The 20,958-nt window shown below is 35.1% G+C and overlaps 1 protein-coding gene across 2 annotated transcripts in view; it reads right to left on the reverse strand.

Moving 5' to 3' along the window:
• The window catches only part of RABL3 (RAB, member of RAS oncogene family like 3), a 39,264-nt gene that overhangs the window by 3,676 nt on the left and 14,630 nt on the right, over nucleotides 1–20,958 (reverse strand). Inside the window, exons 3-7 of one of the 2 annotated variants that reach the window (XM_012463912.3) lie at nucleotides 19,340–19,517; nucleotides 16,651–16,780; nucleotides 12,390–12,504; nucleotides 4,947–5,097; nucleotides 655–726 (exon numbers count right to left, since the gene is read on the reverse strand). In XM_012463912.3, coding sequence (XP_012319335.1) covers nucleotides 655–726; nucleotides 4,947–5,097; nucleotides 12,390–12,504; nucleotides 16,651–16,780; nucleotides 19,340–19,423 — 552 coding nt within the window. In that variant the 5' untranslated portion in view covers nucleotides 19,424–19,517. The remainder of the gene's footprint in view (nucleotides 1–654; nucleotides 727–4,946; nucleotides 5,098–12,389; nucleotides 12,505–16,650; nucleotides 16,781–19,339; nucleotides 19,518–20,958) is intronic. The other variant, XM_012463911.2, reaches the window with a different exon arrangement.

Consider the following 20,958-nt stretch of genomic DNA (forward strand, 5'->3'; position numbering starts at 1 on the left):
AATTTCAATATTGAGCAAACAACTTAAACTTGGTCAATACTCTGTGCAATGCAGGTGTATGGCCTTGTGAAGGAAAGAAAACAGTGCTCTAATTTACCAGTATGCTGAGTCATTCCACATTTTCCTTCCAGTTGAGGACAATAAAACGATGCTAGCAGAGAGTCAATAATTGGAATGCAATAGTGTTCTGAGAGGGGAACACTAGGAAATCAAGAAGACAACATTACCTTAAAAGGTAACAGTAATATTTATGTGGGGAATATTAACAGGTGAGAGAGCAAAAAGAACTCAGGGCTTTAGGCAGTATCTCCTCAGTTCAGTGCCTTTGTGGGAGTGGGAGGGTGAATAAGTGAAAAAAAGAGCGAGAAAATGGGTAAATAGAAATTCTTTTAAGGAGAGGAATTAGGTATCTTTTAAAAACCCCCATTTAAATCCAGTAGCTTTTACCCTTTACTTAGAGAACACTGGTGATGGAACAAATACGTCAGCAAACCTTGGGCAATTATACAAACAGATAAGAGAGATCAAAACAAGTATTATTCAGGCAGTAAAGTTTTGGACAAAAAAATAAAGGGTCATAGGATTCTCCAAAAAGAATTTAAACTCTCATAATATAGAAATTAAGTTTAAAAATAACTGAATTGAAGCCATTACCTTATCAAAAAACCTACTGAGCTTGACAGCATTGGAAGAACCTGCAGCTAAGTACCGTGGATTTGTGCAATCCTAGAAGATAAAACATAAAATCCACAATTGAAAGTTAGGAAACCCAAGCTCTTTGCTGTTTATAACCTGTCCTGTTGCATATTTTTATAGGCACAATACTCTCATAAAATATTCAAATAATTTTCAAATTATGATGTACAAAGCGAGGAAAGTACTAAAGGAAAATAAGGCCACCTAATCTTTGTCGTTTAAGCAATTTTAGAGTATACCAAATCAAAGTATTCATCATCAAATCATTCACAGAGGAGGACAAGATTACTAATATTTTACTAATAACAAAACCAAGGTACGAATGGGAGTGACCTACCTAATTTACCCTGAAAACCAGAGAGAGAGCCCTTAAAAACAGCGTTTCACTTTTAGTACTAGTTATTCACCAGTACTCAACTAATTTAGTACTATGCAGTTCCTATGAATAGAAGAAAGTATGAAAATAAGGATTTAGAGGCACAAAGAACAAACCCAACAATTGCCAAGGATTTCTCACTCTTTGGATGCAAGGTAATACATCTTTTGGTAGGCCACAAAGATATATTATTTTTGGTAATAAACATCTACTACTATTGTTTGAAAATAAAGATATATTACTACTCTTTGATGGAATTTTTTTTCTTTTTCTTTTTTATTCATTCCAGGCAGTGGCCAACAAGATGGAATTTTTTATAGGAAAAAAAAAATGGGGCCAGAAGGGACAAAATGATCTGGAACATTAATCATTACAACAACTTTGCAAAGACCTTAAAAGGCCTACGATCCACTGGAATTCCAGTATAGCTTTTTTTTTGTTTGTTTGTCACCATTGACTTGCCACCTTGAGAGACAGAGTATTTTGATTTTTACCTAAAATGTCACTTAAGACCAAATTATAAGGGCTATCATGTAAGCTCCTTTGCAAGCATGAAATTTTGTCTTTTAGTTACAGACCCTCTGTGCCCCTACAAATTACTGAAACTACTGTTGTTACATTTATTCTGTTTTATGCAAGCCCACATGATTCCTTTCTAATGAAGCCTCCTATTTTACTCATATGCAACATTTCAAGGCTCACATTTTAAATTTTGGCCGAAAATTATAATACATTCTCCAAAATCACAAAAAAGAGAGACTACAACAAAGTTGTCAAAGATCACAGAGTACTAGAAATCAGGGGTCTTCAAAGCCAGCAAGCTCTGAATCTGAATATCCATCCCAACATTTCTAGTCTGTGTAACATTGGTTAGGTTACTAAACCTTGAAATTTGGGCTTACTGACTTGTGGAATGGAATAACAATATTTTATCCCATGGGATTTTTGTAAAAAATTAAATAATGCACACCTGGACATAGCAGGTACTAAAATATTAGTTGTCTTCTCTTTTCAACCTAAGGAAATGCTAGCAGATTCAATTTTCAGGTACAACAAGCACTTACCATAATAAAGATAATTCCATATATGTATTATGTAGACTGAAACATCATTGCACAAACTATGGTATTTAAAGTAGTGTTTGAACACATTTCTACAGCAGTTGGGGCATATGAGAGACAAACCTTAGACCTGTGGTAGAAATGTTTTACAAAATAGATATTGATTGGCTAGTCATCAGAATGTCAAAAGTTTGAGATGATTCTAAATAAAGCTAAAGTACTAAATACAAAAACTAAATCAAATAGCAAACAAAAAAACACCCCCCAAACCTTAATTCTATGGTTCCATAATTTCAGGTTGACCAGCCCAGAAAACCACTATGATTTTTAGGATGAAAAATTTAGAACTGAAAGAGCCATCTGCCATTTATCATGGCTGAGGGAAAAACCTGAAAATTAATAGCTCCAAATAGCTTGTCTGAGCTTGAGAAAGGACTATTCATTACGGAAGATACTTCAATATGATCACTTCAAAATAAATACGTAACAGAAAATTTTTTATGGGGTACAATAAGCCTAACAGGATTTTAGAAAATAAGTACTCATTCACCTATTTATAATTTAAACAATTCACATTTATTCAGGCAGTTATTAACTTTGATTCCACCTTTGATGCATACATACATTTGTTAAATCTTTTCTACAGTTTTAAGTAAATTCATACAGTAACTGATGTTAGCACTAATATTGTTACATTAGTTTTTATTTGAGGCTTTCTTTATATTTACTTGCGGAATCTTTTTGATTGCTATTTCTTTTTGAAACTCTTGTATTCAATTTTCCTCTCATTTTTTCTTCCCTGCATTCTCTGACCCTTTCCTATTGTCATTTGTGCTGTGTTCTTGAAGCTGTACACTAATAAAGGCCAAAAACATGTTATATTTGAACTCTTTGGACACCGTGTGTGCTAAAGTCCCACTACCTGAGTACATTTACATCTGACTTATAGTTAAAAGATGGACTTGCCTTTGTAAGGCAAGTAGGAATACACACACACACACACACACACACACGTGCGTGCATGATTATCACAGAAACCCACCAGCCCTAGAAACAGAAACATTCTGAAATATATTAAAAGTAAGCACTGGAACAAATTTAGGTGTTTTTATTGGTAAATTTCCCTTTGGAAATAATGTTCAATGTAATCTCTGCACTTTTCAACAAGAACATTATATATCTATATAGCGAGAATCCTTTGGAATATCATGGTTCAGTGCTGACTACCTGGGGTATGCACATCAAATATTCCATTGTGGCAGCTGAGAAAAATAAGGGGCTCTCCACTGCAAAGCAGAATGTAAAAAACAATGAATGGCAGGCAGAAGCTGGGGGTAGAGGTGGGGTTGAACCAAGCAGTGTCCACAAACATTGATTCACAGAATAAGGGCATCAGAATCACCTGAGTTATTTGTTAAAACTACAGAGTCCTGGTCTTCCTGCCAGGCTTTATGAATAAAAAGCTCCAGCTGTGGGGCAGTTATTCAAAAATTTCCATAGGTACTATTGGTAATATACATACAATCAGATTTGGGTAACTGTTGGTCTAGATGATTTCTAAGTTTTTTCAGCCCCCAAATTCTCAAGGTGAGTTGAAGGATTAATTAAGTGGAAAAGAGGCTTAACCATAGAGCATAGGCTCTGAATCTGAATACCCTATTTGACCTGAGTAACCTTGGTCTAATTATCTCCCTTTCTTGTCTTCATCTTTAAAAGGAGGATAGTAATAGTACCTATCTTATAGGGTTGATTGTGAAGATGATGCATGTGAGATAATGAATGTAAATACCTAAAACAGTTTTCAACCTGTAAGTGCTTAATAAATGTTGGCCATTAGTACTATTACACCACCACCACTGTATTTCTGGAACACCAGTGCACAGTTGCAAAAATCCTATTTGTGAACAATGACATAACCATGACTGAAGTTGCTGGCCAGGATTCTTTTCTGGGATCCTAACGGAATTACATGACAAACATTTTGTAGCTTTTTTAAGCACTCAGTTCTAATTGAGCTAGCTATCTCATCAAGGGACTCAATTCTCTATATATGCATAAGTGTACAGTAATTAGTTCTTATGAAGCACTCCTAGTTTAAGGTTTGTAATTTTCTCATATCTGTCAGGTTGCCCTTTAAGGTAAAATTCGTAGTTTAAGAAGCTAAGAGGCTTTGTAAAAGCAAGAATAATCAACTCATAGTGTCATTTCAATCAATTTATTTTAATTTTGGTGTGATTTTAAAAAACTTTCTCAAGAAAAAGCCCATTGGGCCAGGTGCAGTGGCTCACACCTGTAATCCCAGCACTTTCAGAGGCTGAGATGGGCAAATCACTTGCGGTCAGGAGTTCGAGACTAGCCTGCGCAACATGGAGAAACCCCATCTCTACTAAAAATATAAAAAAATTAGCTGGACATGGTGGTACACACCTGTAATCCCAGCTACTCAGGTGGCTGAGGCACGAGAATTGCATGAACCCAGGAGGTGGAGGTTAGAGTGAGCTGAGATTATGCCACTGCACTCCAGTCTAGGTGACAGAGGGAGACTCTGTCTCAAAAAAAAAAAGTCCATGATTTAAATTATTCACAGAATAAAGTTTGAACATTCCAACAGGTCAACGTAAAAGGCTGAAGTGACTGTGCACATCTCTCAGTCTAGATACATTGATTCCAATCTTGACTACATTTTGGACTAGAATCCAAATAGTCTGATTTCAAGTATAAAGTTTCTTTCACTAGAATATATGATTTGAATATGTCTTTAGTTTGGTCTTTACCTGATAATAATACAAGCATGCATTAGTCAAAATACACACCAAATTAATCTCTTCTGCATTGAAATCCTCAGCCAGGAAAGCAGTCCTAGTTAAAACTTCATGGCGCTTTGTTTCATGAATCTGGTCCAGTTTAGTCCCTATTACCAACAGCGGTATTTGGTTATCAGCAAACTGTTCTCGATCATAATCCCTGTGATAAATAACAATGAAGAGGTGAATAGAATTTACCTTTCTGATGTAAATGTGTAATATTTAAATGGAACTAATTTAAACTATTTTACTGAAAATTAACTGATTTCTGCTCTCTTTACCTATAAAACTACTTTCCTTCCAACTTCTTCCAACTACTTGTTTTTTCATCAACTCATCCTCCTCTTCTATCAGATTCCAGCTATTCATCTAATTTCTCAAAATTTGGTCCCATGTTTTTATTAAGTATTGAATAATACTGAATAATTGAACAAGTATACTATAGTTAGTGGACTTGACTTTCCACATAGCTCTGTCTTCTAAGGCTAACATAACAACTCAGGAATGTTTCATAGTAGAAGCAGAGAGTGGATTTAAGTCTTAGTGTAGAGAAAACCCAAAAGCCTAGCATGGCACTTAAGCCTTGAGCTAGAAGACAAAATGGCAATCTTCTTGGGTACCTTTTGGGGTATGCATTAACTCTATATCTACAATACACATTTCTGTCTGAATAGTAGAGAAATAAGAAGCATAAGAAAATCAAAATAAAGAAGCTGAAGCCTAGAATAAATCAAATAGAGGTGATACTATAGCCTGGGAAAGATGGGTTAAACACATGGAAATGGAAGGAAACAGCTGAAATGCAAAATGAATAGTAAAAGGAAAGAACTTAGTACCAAGTAGTTGTTTTTCCTGAAATGAGAGCCATGGGAGATAGAGGACAGACAATAAGAATCACTTAGGGTTAGTAGTTTTGGATCACTGGCTATTACAATTGTTATTTTTTAAAAAATTTATTTATCCAAAGAACAGAGTGGTGATGTAAATGATACTTCTCATTACTGAAAAAAACGTAGGGCTCATTGCTGTTGAATTAATTTAAATTCTACTCATATATTAGAAATAAAACAGATTTGGATTTCTGACACATTAGAAGCTCAACTTACAATAGTCAGCAAAATCTGGCTGCGTACAATTTATGACAGTAAATCAATATTGCATGATCCAGTTACTACAATCCAGTTGAGTATAGCTTTTTTTTCTTCCTGTAAAAAACTTTTCTTTCTTTTTCCTTTCTTTCTCTTAGAGAAATTCTAAATTTGGGTAGAGGGGAAAGTTATTAAATATTTATGCCCTTCACAATAATCTTACAGAGCCTCAGCAAACTGTTCAGCCTCAGAACACAACTGTTTTAACTATATAACCTCTCATCTCACAAATATATTACTATTCTATTTATTGCATCAAAGTCAGTAATAGCATGATCAAGACCTTTGATTATTCATAACAACAGCAACCCTAATTAGAGAGACATGGTTCAAAGCTGCAATTTGCTTTGTTAGGGAATAAAGTTTTAAGAGTATCTTTCCTTTAGGACTGTTTCCTCCTGTCTCACATAGAAATTTTTGCATATCTTCTAGCAAATATCATCTTTGATGTACATACATTTCTCACATAGTCTTGCACTATTCCTTGCACATTGATGGATTTAAAGCATATGAATATAGTTTGGTCTCTTATTTCTCTTTAGCTTTCCTTTTATCTTTTTCATAAAATGTTGTATCCAATTTAAAATTTAACCTTGAAATCTTTTTTGGCAAGCTTTTGAAGAACTTTATCATGGATGGATAAGGCTGATAACTCCTTACCATCACAAAGAGACACACAGCCAGGTATCACATTACATCCATAATACTGGGTGGAAAAATAAAGACCAAAAAAGTTTGCATCTTTCAGACCACTATATTTAATTACCACTTTAGAGAATATTTAGAATTCAGAAACAGAGTTTAAAAGACAATACAGGGAGACAATCAGTAAATCTAGAATATAGGAAACTGTACAAGACAAATAAGCCATCTTCTTCTACAAATAAACTGCTAGGAAGTTGAGAAAAAAAACAACCAAGAAGGGAGAACCTAAAATGAAAAGACACTTAAGAAATCAAATACAACCAGTGTACTTTATTTAGATACTGTTTTGAAAAAAATCAACTGTAACATTTATGAGACAATTGGGGAAATTAAAATAATATTTGGTTACTAAAGAATTATTAAATTTTTAGCTGTGATAATTATATGTTGTCATGTTTAAAAAAGCCCTTATGCTTTAAACTATACATGGATGAAATGATACGATGTTTTAACATTTGGTTCAAAATAATCCAGTTGAGAGTGGGAGAAGATAGGAAGTGGGCAGAGGTATGGATGAAACAGGACTGGCCATATGTTGATAATTGTTCAAACTAGGCAACAGGTATATGGGAGTTCATTTTCCATTCTTTGTATTTATATATGTTTAAAATTTTCCATAATTAAGTTAAAAAATGTTTTATTGTGGTAAAAACCACATAATATAAAATTTACCTAAATATTTAAAATATGGCTAAAAACTCAAACTGATATAAAAGATAAGATGCTAAGCAGTCTTGCTCCTACCACTATACCCAACCACCCATTTCCCTGGCCCCCTATAGGTTACCATTTTTAATAGCTTCTTATTTATCTTTTCACTGATTCCTTATCCAAATACAAATACATATTCTTATTTCTTTCCTTTCTTACACAGTAGGAGGTATACGATGTATACTCCCTGAACCTTGATTTGTTAAACCTAATACTGTACCCTCTGTAGATCTTTCTATTTTAGTTCCTAGAGATCTTCCTGATTTTTTATTTTCTTGCTCTGTCACCCAGGCTTGAGTGTAGTGGCGCAATCTTGGCTCACTGCAGCCTCTGCCTCCTGGGTTCAAGCAATTCTTCTGCCTCAGCCTCTCAAGTAGCTAGGACTATAGGCACATGTACCACCACACTCAACTAATTTTTGTATTTTTAGTACAGACAGGGTTTCACCACGTTGGCCAGGATGGTCTCGATCTCTTGACCTCATGATCCCCCCGGCTCAGGCTGATTCTTTTTTAAATGTTGAATACTACTTCAGTATGTGGATATGCCATTATTTATTCAATGAATTTTTTGTTGCTTGGACACTAGGGTTGTTTCCAAATCTTTTGATGCTACAAAATAATGCACCAACGAAGCACACCAATGTATTAAGGTTGTTTGATACATTGCAGGTTTATCTATAGCATCAAAATGAAGCTGTAGTGTCAAAAATGCAAATGGATATAGAATTTTTACTGAATTCCCTCACACAAATGCAGATTTCTTTCTGATATGAATACACTGTCTCTTAATCCTAAATTTAAGGATAAGTTTCTTAAGTAAAAATCTTAGTAGAAAATAGAGAACAAGCTAGGTTAATGAAGACATCAGTGATGAAAGGAATTGAGATAGGAAACAAGAAATATCAACTAGGCTTTGAAATGTGAGTTTTAAATTAGTTGTGGTTATTCTTTATCAGGTCTTACAGGAATCTACAAATAATTACTCAAACTTATACTACATTTAGGTTTCACATAACAATTAGACTTCTACACAGGAAACAAAGTCTTTGAAAGACTTGCTTTAATCAAAAAATAGAAAATGGTGTTCTGTTCTAGGTAAGACGGAATAAGCAAACTCTATCCTGTCTTTCCCAGTGAATGCAACTGTAAAACCTGGACAGGATGAATTAAGTGGCTATTTGAGGACTCTGAAAAATTAATAGTAGTGAATATATTGAGGAAGAAGACCACAATGTAAAGAACCATTGAATTAGCAATGAGATTATGATATTTTTCCCTTCCATAGAATGCAACTCAGCTTAAAACACAAAAGCTTCAACAGAAAACTCCAGAAGAAGGCCTATAGTTCTGGCTCATGAAACAAGAAAGGGGGCTCCTGAATACTTGGAGACAGTGTAGAAATACAATATTTTTCCTTCTGTCATAAGCCAGCCTCTGAGCAATTCCATGATGGTTGTGGCAAAGTCTGTAACACAAGCAGAATGCTCAAAAACAGTGGTCCCCAACCTTTTTGGTACCAGGGACCGGTTTTATGGAAGACTATTTTTCCACAGATAGGTGTTTGGGGGATGGTTTCAGGATGAAGCTGTTCCACCTCAGATCACCAGGCATTAGATTTTCATAAGGAGCATGCAACCTAGATCCCTCACATGTACAGTTCACAACAAAATTCATACTCCTATGAGAATCTAATGCCGCTGCTGATCTGACAGGAGGTGGATCTCAGATGGTAACGCCCACTCACCTGCCACTCACCTCCCACTGTGTGGCCTGGTTCCTACTAGGCCATGGACCAGGAGTTGGGGACCCCTGCTTATGAACACAGAGGAAGGAAAATATTTCTCTCTGATTGATAGAACTGCATCCCAAGACGGTGGGGCAAACTCTCATTGCTTTTATTCTTTGTCCTTCTACCACTTGGCCCTGGATGTAGGTGCAGTTGTGCAAGTGTATGACAGAATTTGGACAGGAGACCTAAAAAGGGAGCCCTAGCAAATCACAAAGTATGGGAGAGACTACAGAGAGGGTGAAGTTTCAGAAAGCAACCCCATGAAGTAGTTCATACATGCTTGAGCTCATTGTCAAAGCTGTTCATGAACGGATTTGATCCTACTTAGCATACCAAAGACACTGAAAACCGAAACAACAGAGATAACAACACCTATGTCACATACTGGGTGTTGCACAAATATAAAATAAGCGCAATTATATAAAGTATGCTCTTAGATCATAATAAAATTAAGCTAGAAATCAACAGCAAAGGATGACCAGACAGCCTCTAAATATTTGGAAACCAACCAACACATTTCTAAATAGCTCATAGGAAAATCTCAAGGAATATCAGAAAATATTTTGAACTAAATGAAAATAAAAGTAAATATTTGCAGGATGAAGCTAATGCAGTGTTTAGAGGGAAACTTACAGCATTAAAAATGCTTGTATTAGCAAAAATGCAAGGTATCCAGCCAGTAATCTAAGAAACTATAAAGAGAGAACAAAATAAACCAAAAGCAAGTAGAAGGAAGGAAATAAGGTAAGAGCAGAAATCAATTAAACTGTATACAGAAAAACAACAGAGAAAAATCAATGAAACCAAAATCTGCTTCTTTGGAAAAAAAATCAACACAATTGCTAAACTTCTACAATTCTGACAAGAAAAAGAGAAGACATAAAATACCAAAATAGAACGAAGAAGATCATATTACTATAAACTGTGCAACTACCAAAGGGACAATAAATACTATAAACAACTCTATTGATATAAATTCAAAAATTTAATGAAATAGACGAATTCCTTGAAAATCACAAGCTACCAAAACTCACCCAAGATGAAAGAGGTAACTTGAATAATCCTAATTACTAAAGAAGTTGACTTTGTGGTTAAAAATCTTTCAAATAAGCAATCTCCAGGCCTAGGTGGTCTCTTGGTAAATCCTACCAAACCTTCAAAGAAGAAATAACATCAAATATACACAATTTCTTCCAAATAATAGAAGAGGAAGGAATACTTCCAATTCATTCTATGAGGCCAACATTATCCTCACACCAAAACCAGTCAAAGACATTATAAGAACAGAAGACAAGACACCAATGACCAAGGAATGAAAGGCTGGTTCAATATTTGAAAAATAGTGAATGTAATCCACCACACTAATGGTTGAAAGAAGAAGTCAAATGTCCCTATCGATTGATGCAGAAAAGGTTTTTGACAGAATTCTGTTCTGTCTGTTTGACAGAAATCTGTTCATGATATTAATAAAACTATCAGCAAATTAGGGATAGAAAGAAATTTTCTCAACCTGATAAATGATGTCAACAAAAAAAAACTAAAGCTGACATCATACTTAATTGTGAAATGACTGCTTCCTCCCTAAGACTGGGAGTAAGACATAGATATTCACTCTTATCACTCCTATTTATTATCCTTTTGGAAGTTGCTGCCAATGCAATAAGGCAAGAAATAAGACAACAAGCATACAGATAGAATAGGAAGAAATAAATCTGTCTATGTAGAGCATCCCAAGGATTTTACTGAAAAACTCTGGTCATAGGATACAGGTCAGCACTCAAAATCAATTCTATTTTTTTTTATACTAGCAATGGACAATTTGAAACTGAAGTTTAAATATACCATTTATGGCCAAGTATGCTGGCTCACACCTATAACCCCAGCACTTTGGGAGGCCAAGGTGGGTGGATCACCTGAGGTCAGGAGGAGTTCGAGATCAGCCTGGCCAAGATGGTGAAACGCCATCTCTATCAAAAATACAAAAATCAGCCAGGCATAAGACACATGGCCTGTGATCCCAGCTACTTGGGAGGCTGAGGCATGATAATTGTTTGAACCTGGGAGACACAGGTTGCAGTGAACTGAGATCATGCCACTGCACTCCAGCCTGGGCAGCAGAGCAAGACCCAGTCTCAAAACACACAACAAAATTTATACTACCTTCAAAAATATTAAATATTTTGGTATAAATCTAATAAAACACGTACAGGATTTGTGTGCTAAAAACTACAAAATGCTGATAAGAGAAATAAAAGAAGATCTAAATAAATGGGGAGGTATATTGTGTTCATGAACTGGAAGATGCAAAAGAATAAAGATATTAATTCTCTCCAATGTGATCAATAGGTTTAATGCAATTCTAATTAAGATCCAACAAAAATTTTTGTCAATATAGGCAAGCTGATTTTCAAAATTTATGTAGAAAGATACACTAGAATAGCTACACAATTATGAAAAAGAATAAAGTAGAAGAAATCATATTGCTCAATTTTAAGACTATAATCAAGATAGTGTAGTACTGGTGAAGGGAGAGACACATAGATCAATGGAACAGAACTACAGTCCAGAAATAGACTCATACTAATATGGCCAAATGATTTTTGGCAAAGGAGCAAAAGCAATTCAATGGAGAAAGGATATCTTTTCAACAAATGGTGTTGGAACAATTAGACATTCATATGCAAACATTAACCTCAACTAAAACCTCACAACTTGTATAAAACTAACTTAAAACAGATCATAGATCTAAATGTAAACCTATAAAACTTAAAATGTTTTATATAAATGTTTTACTATAAAAATGTAAAGCCATAAAATCTGTAGAGGAAAACGTAAGAGAAAATCTGCATCATCTAGGATTAGACAAAGAGTTCTTAGGATATCTAAAGCACAATTCATAGAAGAAAAAAAGAGAAATCAGAATTTATCAAAATGAAAACTATTGCTTTGTGAAAGATACTGTTAAAATAAAAGATAATCTATAGACTGAAAGAGAAATCTTTGCAAATCAAACATCTTACAAAGTGCTATTCTGGAGAGTACATTCCTGTGATTGCTATAACCTTTCAAACCAATTGTGAAATAATTCTGGGCTTACCCATTTGTCACCAAGACTCCAGTTGGCACCGAATCCCTGTTGAGAGCTTCCAATGACCAACGATACAAGTTTTGGGAGGACTTCTTATTTGTTAAGTCGTGTACTAAAATAATGCCTAAAATAATCAGAGAAAAATAAGTTAATCCATTAACAATTTCTCTTCATTTCACAATTGGCCAAATGAAGCTTGGTAAACAGAAGCATGGTTGCTTAATGAATCTAGCACTTTAGTATGACTAACAACTCAGACACAATTATTTTAAAATTTCCTCTACAAATATTTATAAATAATTAGCCACAAACCTTTCTCTGTCAGTTTTATAACTCTTTATTTTACCAGGGCTGACAAAATGCCATTAAACTTTTAGCAGATCTTTTCTTCACTCAACACTTCCTAAGTGCCTACTCCATGCCTGTTCCTACTTGTAGAACCACTACATTAATTAAAAGAATCAAAACTACTTCAAGTATATACAAAATCACATTCATTCAAAAAGTTTTTTTGTTTCTTCACTGTACATAGTACTGCCATACATACCAGTACATACATATAGTATTTATACTTACTAAAAACAATATTAAATAATGAAAATCTATTAAAATACTATTGATTTAAAATAAATGCTATTCTTTAGCTGACAAAACAGTGTTCTGTAGATCACCTGAGGCTAATCAACTCAAATGTCTAATTTTCTAGTTCTCTGAATAATGATTAGTTAGGTAAGCTTACTACCTCTAAGAGATAGAGCAAAAGAAATATGTCACTAGAAGAGAGTGGGTGGAGATATTAAAAAGTAAAGAAGTATGGCTAGCAGAAAATACATGCATGAGATTGAGACAAATAACAAAATGTAATGAGGCTTAGAAATACAATTAAAGAGAATCAATTAAAATCCTAGATAGAAAGGTATATCAGGGAATTAATTATTACAGTAAGATACAGACAAATGAGGAAAAACTTTGATGCCCACTAGAATTTAGGGTATCATCTTATGGTCAAAACACTATAGGTTACAAACTCCCAGCTCTTTTCTATATTACCCAGATTGTGAATAGGACATGAAACTGATGATTCCTCCATCTTCAAGAGGTGGTATGTGTCAATTTGAAAAAGAAAAACAGAATAGGTAGAATTAGCTGGCTTCTACAGTTTTTACAGCCATCTGTGTAACTAAAGGGCTTGTACAAGCTATAGTTGACTTGTTCCAGCCAGCTTAGATAAACCTGTATCTCTTCTGATGTCTGAAACTATTAATAGAGATCTGACACTTGCCCTAATATCCAATTGTACCCACTCATCCTTCCTCAATGAGGGATTTTAATCAGCATCAATGGCATAGATTTAAAAAAAGAAATAAAGAACTGCCATTAAAGACTACAGCTAATATTTATTCAGTACTTATGTGCTAAATATTGTGCTTTACATGTGTTATGTAATTTAATTTTCAGAACAGTCCTATGAGGTAAGAATTATTATTTTTATACACAAGAGAAAACGGAAGTTCAGAGAGGTTGAGCAACTTGCTCTTGGTCACATGGTAAATCAGAATTTGTACTCAGGTAATCTGAGAGTAAAGACTGCAGAATAAAATCTCATTTTAGGGCAAAAAAGTGGCATATATTTTCTCCCTTCCCTTTTCCCCACATTATAAATATTGCAAAACACATGGGTAAGAATTTTGGACTGGGGAGTGAAAGAATTACAAAGGCCTAAGATGACTATTAGATGGACAGGGAAGACTTTATTGAGGATCTCTAGGTAAGACTTTTGAGCTTTCAAGGGCATTGGAGTACCCATTTTTCCTATTCCTCTCCTTTTATTTGGGCTGAGAGTTCTTGCTTTGTAGAACAAGTGCTAGAAGAGCCAAGGTGGGGCCCAGATGAAAGGAGTCAGGGTGATAGCTAATGATAATATAGTTTAATCTTAAGGGAGAGAAGAAAAGACACTCTGTTATTTCCTTCTGAGATTACTAGCCTAGGTTACCAGAGAGGGAAGAATGTAGGGTATTAAGGGAAGAAAGTTATTGCTAAGAATATGAACTATGCATTTGGATAGAATGATCCTTATGTTCATTTTCTTAGGAAACTATGATTGGTTGATGGAATAAAGAACTTTGAGTGGTTCTACTAGGAGGAATGTTCCAGAGTTAGGGTGAAAGAACATAGAAACAGGTTTTTCAAAAAACAGGGACTTTTTTTTAACCTTTAAAAAATGGAAATATATCTCAGTCTTATCTGCAAAATCAACACAGGATATATGCAATTCTTTCAATAATATTAAAGGAGACAAATCACTAAGGAATAGTAAGTATAGAAGAGGTAAACAAATATTGATTAGATGGATTTTTCAGCACTTACAAGTTTACAACTCTGAATTCCATAGCTTCTAGGATTTGAATAGTATTTATCTGTATTATTTATTTATAATTTTAATCATACCTGTCTCAAAAATACCTAAACATCAAAGGTGTTATATATTCAAACTTCTCTGTGCCAGATCAGACAGATATGTTACTTTGACAAGTCATTTTACTGATACAAGTTGATTACTCTAGTATAACTCTAAACTAGGTTTCACTTCCTTCTCTTTCTTTAAGAGGTCACCTCACACTATACTAGTCTTATTATTGTTTTTCTTATTTATATGTATTCTATTAATATATGCCATTATAATACATACATTTTTGCATGATGGTGACATATATTAGGTAATGTTATAACTGTATTTTGTCTCATTTATGAATGCTCTGTTTCTTCATTAAGACTGACTTTTCAGATAGAATTCTGAGCTACATGGGATATGGGTCTGAACTGACACATCTTATTCTGTATTCTATAGTATGTATCCAATGAAAAGAACCTTCTCTACTTCTTTTTGTAGAATCTACAACATCTTATGATATGGGAAGACATCAAACGAGGAATATAAGGAATGAACATACTGAATGAATGCAATGCTTACCTAATATTGACAATCTAAGCACAGCATAAATGAGGTCTATTAATGGCTATGCATTTACCAGGAGGGAAATGCCAAATCCTTTGGTATATTAATCAAACAGAAGTTGAAATTATGTTTCACAGTAAAAAAAGATTTTAAAAATAAATTTTAAAGAAGACTAAGAAACTCTATTGGCAACTCAGAGGTATAAGCAGTTTAGTCTCTTGACACAGAGTAGGTACTCTACGAATGGAAATTATGTCCTATATTACACATCTCCATCTGGAAGTCTGCTCCAGGTATCTGAGTATCTATAACTGGATAAAATTTTTACACCCATAAAGACCCCATTAAGCAGCTCTTCATAACTAGGTGAGAAAGAGCCTTAGGGTATATTGTTATATTTTGAGATATACCTATACTGCCTACTTGGTATATTGTGAGAAAGAGCCTTAGGGCTGAGTGTATAGTAGAATATATCATTTGCTAGGAAGAATGATGACAAGGAAAACCTAGCCGACTCCCTCCCCAAGTGGAAAACCATTTGGGGCATTCCAAAGTGGCAGGACAATGTATAAATATCATACATCGTCCTGCCACTTTGGAAGAAAGGAGAAAACCTTTTAGTTTGTCTGTAGTCAGTGGTAAGCGGGTAACAGCTGCCTACTTGGTATATTGTTGAGTTACGAGAAAATATAGAACACCTGTTTCTTAATAATAATCACCTGTTAAGAGAGAATAAATAAGTGGATCAGGATCCGCTTGGGGCCTTCAGCTTGGAATGCTGTCAGCACCTGAGGCTCTCAGTTCAGAAGGCTGCTGGCTCCCCAGATAGACCCACTTTGCTGTTCTATCTGGGTGTCTGCCTCTCATTTCCTTCAGCGCCGCCTGGGTGACAGTCTTTTCAGCTGAGCTGGTACTCAGTAAACTCTGTGATACCTGGCTTAAGACTACGGGACTCCTACGATCCTACTGTACTTACTCAACTCACTGGACAGATAGCACTCCCAGACGACAACACTTTGAAAGTTCCATGTTTTATGTCAAGTACCAAAAACATGATTTTATTTCTCAATTATTTAGTTTATGACAATAATATAAATAGAAACACTTAGACAAAGCAGATGTTTAACGTTCTGAGTTACATGGTTACAATGTAGAAACACAAACTGGAATGTGCTATACAGATTTAAATCAAGGGTTGTGAGCATATTACATCTTTCTCAAATTAAGACAAGTCTGGCATGCTATGACATTCCATGTCAGATGATCTATACTCTTAGACCATTAATATATAATAGAAATTTAAAAATGCTTTACCATTTACAGAGTTGTAGAATACTGCTCTTGTGCTCTTCACGCTGCTGGCACTGCCCACAGAGCCTCCAACATCCCATAATTCTATGTAGTAGGTCTTCTCTTCTGGGGTTCCTTCTTTGTAATCATGAACCTAACAAATCAATCAATTAAAATAATTATTATAGCAACTAAACTAGTTAGCACCCTCATTCCATTTTAAAACATTTCAGCATCTTACTCTTTCTGATCACTACCATTTTTTAAGCTTCCTCTCTTTAATTCTTTAATAATACTGACTCCAGAGGACCTTACAGTTAATTGATCTTAACATCTTTCACAGCTCTCTGTTCCACTTCCAAAGCCTCACCTACTTCCTAACTAAGCATAAATTCCATGATCCATCATTAAAGTCACTCCTTTGCCCCTCTCTCACACTGTACTCATCTGACAAAATTCTACTCTTGGTTATATCCTTACCCTCTTCCATGTCTACAACTCAGCAACTGAATGTGGAGCTTGGAAAAATATGCATTCAAGATGGATGGATACTTTCTAAATTTAAGTGTACCTTTGGATCTGTCCTTTAATCAGTTCCACAGTTAATTTACCATTTTCCTCTTCCAGATAACTACTTTATACTTTTTCCTCTTTTTAAACTTCCAATATCTCTTCCCCATCCTCAATTACAACTTTGCTTCCTAATGCAGAAGCTATTAGAAAAGAAGTTCTACAACCTGTTCTTCCTGTATCTACTCACTTCCCTCCATCTGTGCCCACATAATCTGCTTTCCTTCTTGCTGTTTTCTTAGGCTGCCTGTGTCCCTAAGGCTAAATCCTCCTTCTGTGCATGAGATCCCATCCCTACTTTCTTGCTCAAAGATGTAATTCCACCAGTTCTCCCCTCTTTCCATTATATCATCAAATTTTCCTTCTCAGCTGGATAATTCTCACCATACAATTCAATTCTCAACATACAAACATGCCAAAAATTTTCGCATCTAAAAAACCCTTCTCTTGACTTCAAGTCCTCTTCCAGTTACCAAGTCACTTTCCTTTTCCTTTTAACAGCAAAAGTCCTCCAAAGAGTTTTCTATTCTTAGTGGTAATTCTTTTCTTCACATTCTCTGTTGAACTCATTTCTATCACTAAACTATTCCTTGTTAAGGTCACCAATGACCTCCACATTGCTAATTCCGATGGTCAATGAACAGTTTTCATTTTACTCCCCTATTTGATGCAACTAATCACTTCTTGTGCCTTGCAATATTTTCTTCACCTGGCTTCCAGGATATCACATTCTTCTAGTTTTTTTCCTATCTCATTGGCTACTGCTTTTCAGCTTCCATTTGGGTTCTCCTTATCTCTCTGATTCTAAATGCTAAAGTGTTTCAAGATTTAGTTCTTCAATCTCTTTTCTTCTCTATCAATACTTGCTCTTGTGGCAATTTCACTAAAATGCAATTTTCTTCTTCCAGTTACTTGGGCCAAAAACTTAAGACTGATCCTTGACTCCTTTCATATTGCATTTGTCAACAAGTTCTGTTATTTTAACTTTAAAAATATGTCAAAAATCTGTTCCTTTCTCCCTACCTCCACTATTACTACCCAGGTCAAAGCCTCTATCTCCCTGCCTGAATTGATGTAATGGTCTCCTAACTGATCTCCCTACTAGAGGCATCCCCCAACCTCCCTGTTTGTTTTTCATACAGTAGCTAGAGTATCCTTTTAAAATGCAAATTATATCATATGCCCTTTTGCTCAAAACCCTCCAATGACTTTCTCACTCACAGTTATCTCCAAAGTCTCTCTTTTTCTCATGTCTAGGCTCTAGAAGCATTTATTGCCTGTACTGTATAACTATTCAGAAACAAATTATGATAGATGGCAAGTAGATTAAAGTATGCTGGTTCATGAATATAGATCAGCATCTTCCAAAAATTAAAAAACATTTTTTAAGAAATATACATGCCAATCTTACTGAATCAGGACCCTTGGGATCAAATACTAGGTATGTGTATTTTGAACAATTCTCCAAATGATTCTGCTGTAACCCCCTCATTAAGAACTGCTGCTTTTATGGAATGGGACTATTCTGGTATCAGGAGGACTAGATTCTACTCCCTGATTGCCACTGATCATCCCTGGTATCTTGAAGCCTCAGTTTCTTTGCCTATAAAATGAAAGAGTTGTAATATGTGATTTCTAAAGTATCTATTGGCTTTTACATAATAATTTAAAAACAAGGTAGCTCAGTAGTTAAAATAAATGCCTGTCACAAAAAGCACTAAAACTCACATACTATTTTCTACTTAATGCTTTATACTTTTACTTATTCACAATTTTTTGTCCAAAGCCAAGTAAAAATTTAAATAAATATGCTACTCTATAAACAGCCACATTGACATTAACAAGATGATTATCAGACTGACATCAAAGATAATATGATGGAAAATGAGAATAGCATAGTCACAGTAGTTGGGGACCATTTGGGATAACAGAAATTAATTCTGTATACTACAATAGAAGGCATCACTATTTTGTTATATGGCAAAAATATATGTGATCATGCCAAATCAACAATAAAAGCAGAAACATGTTTTAGCAAGATTTCTAAGCAAAACAATGAGAAAAAACAGTATGAGGTCTTTTAAGGAGTAAGTTATCTGTTACAAAAAGCTCAGGCACTTCAGTGAAGTTTTCCTGATCCTACCTCTTTCTTCTGGGCCCAAATCAACCAGAGCAGGTTCGGTACTCCTCCTATTTGCTTCCATAGCATCCTACACACCTCTATCATTTCATTAAGCACACTGCCTTATTTATCTATTGATATCTTTTCTTCTAGACGCTGAGTGTAAGGGCCAGGACCATCTATTATTCATCCTTTAGCCCTAGAAAACAGCATAATATGTAGCATATATTAGATGCTTGGACATGTTTGTTAAATAAATGAATAAATTTAGAGTAACTCATCCTCCAGGTTTTTTATTATATTCAGTTTATTATTTACTAAATTCCAGTGTTTCTCCAGTACAGTTCTGAGAGCAAACTAAATCAAAACCAGTAAGAAATTTGTTAAAAAAAAAAAATACAGATTCCTGGACTATCCTTGAAACTTGTGGGATGGGGCTCAAAGTCTGTATTTTTTTGTTTGTTTCCTCGGTGATTCTAATACATGATTAAGTTTGGCAACCACTGAGGTGCACCATTTTTTTCTCTAAATTATTTCAAATGTCTAATGTTGCCTTTTCAAAAAGACTATAACTCCTCTGAGAACAGCCACCATCCAACATAAATTTCTAGGGAGCATACCCTCTTAGCCTTGCATTGTATCAAGCCTGTTAGCCAGACCCAACAGGCTAAACGAACTCCCAATCCAGACTGACTCACTCATCTACACTCTTCTCTATCACAAATTACCTTTCCTAGTCAAATCTTTTCCTGTTTCCTTTTAAAATCAGAAGAGTAGGTGTCCTCCTTCCTTTCCAACTTAATTAATACTGGCTAAGTTTAACCCAATTTACATGGAATGAATCCCAAAAACTTTAAATCAGTACCTTATAGATTGTAGTTATGATGTTACATCTTTCACATGTGTGAGTAATCACCAAGGGAAAGCTTGACATTATAACAAGTATTGCTCTTGACGCAGTAAGTAGTACTTTGGTGCTATACTGAGAGCCCAACATGATGGGAGGTAATGCCAAACTATAAGAAATGTGTTTGGCTGGGCGTGGTGGCTCAAGCCTGTAATCCCAGCACTTTGGGAGGCCGAGGTGGGCAGATCACAAGGTCAAGAGATCGAGACCATCCTGGCCAACATGGTGAAACCCTGTCTCTACTAAAAATACAAAAATTAGTTGGGCGTGGTGGCGTGCACCTGTAGTCCCAGCTGCTCGGGAGACTGAGGCAGGAGAATTGCTCGAACCTGGGAGGCGGAGGTTGCAGTGAGCCGAGATTGTGCCACTGCACTCCAGCCTGGTGCCTGGTGAGAGAGTGAGACTCTGTCTCAAAAAAAAAAAAGAAATGTGTTTTATATTTAAATCAGGTCAACAAGGATGTGATACTTGAAGTCATTATAGACCTTACAGCTATACAATAAAGGACTTTCTTAACAGGAAGCAACAGTACAGCTGATCATCAAATGGAAAAAGGAACAATACTCAATGTTGCTGCCACTTTGGGCCTTCTCATTTATTCAGCTTTTGACTTTTTCTTGAAAACCAAATCAAGACCTATGTACATAAGGTTTTATTTCATTTGAAGAGTTCACTGTTTGTAATTTTTAAAAAGCAAAAACACATTTAGAAAAAAAAATGATACACATCAAGA

This window comes from Aotus nancymaae, unplaced genomic scaffold (genome assembly GCF_030222135.1).
Source record: "Aotus nancymaae isolate 86718 unplaced genomic scaffold, 86718_ANA_hifiasm-v0.15.2.pri h1tg000011l, whole genome shotgun sequence".
NCBI lineage: Eukaryota > Metazoa > Chordata > Mammalia > Primates > Aotidae > Aotus > Aotus nancymaae.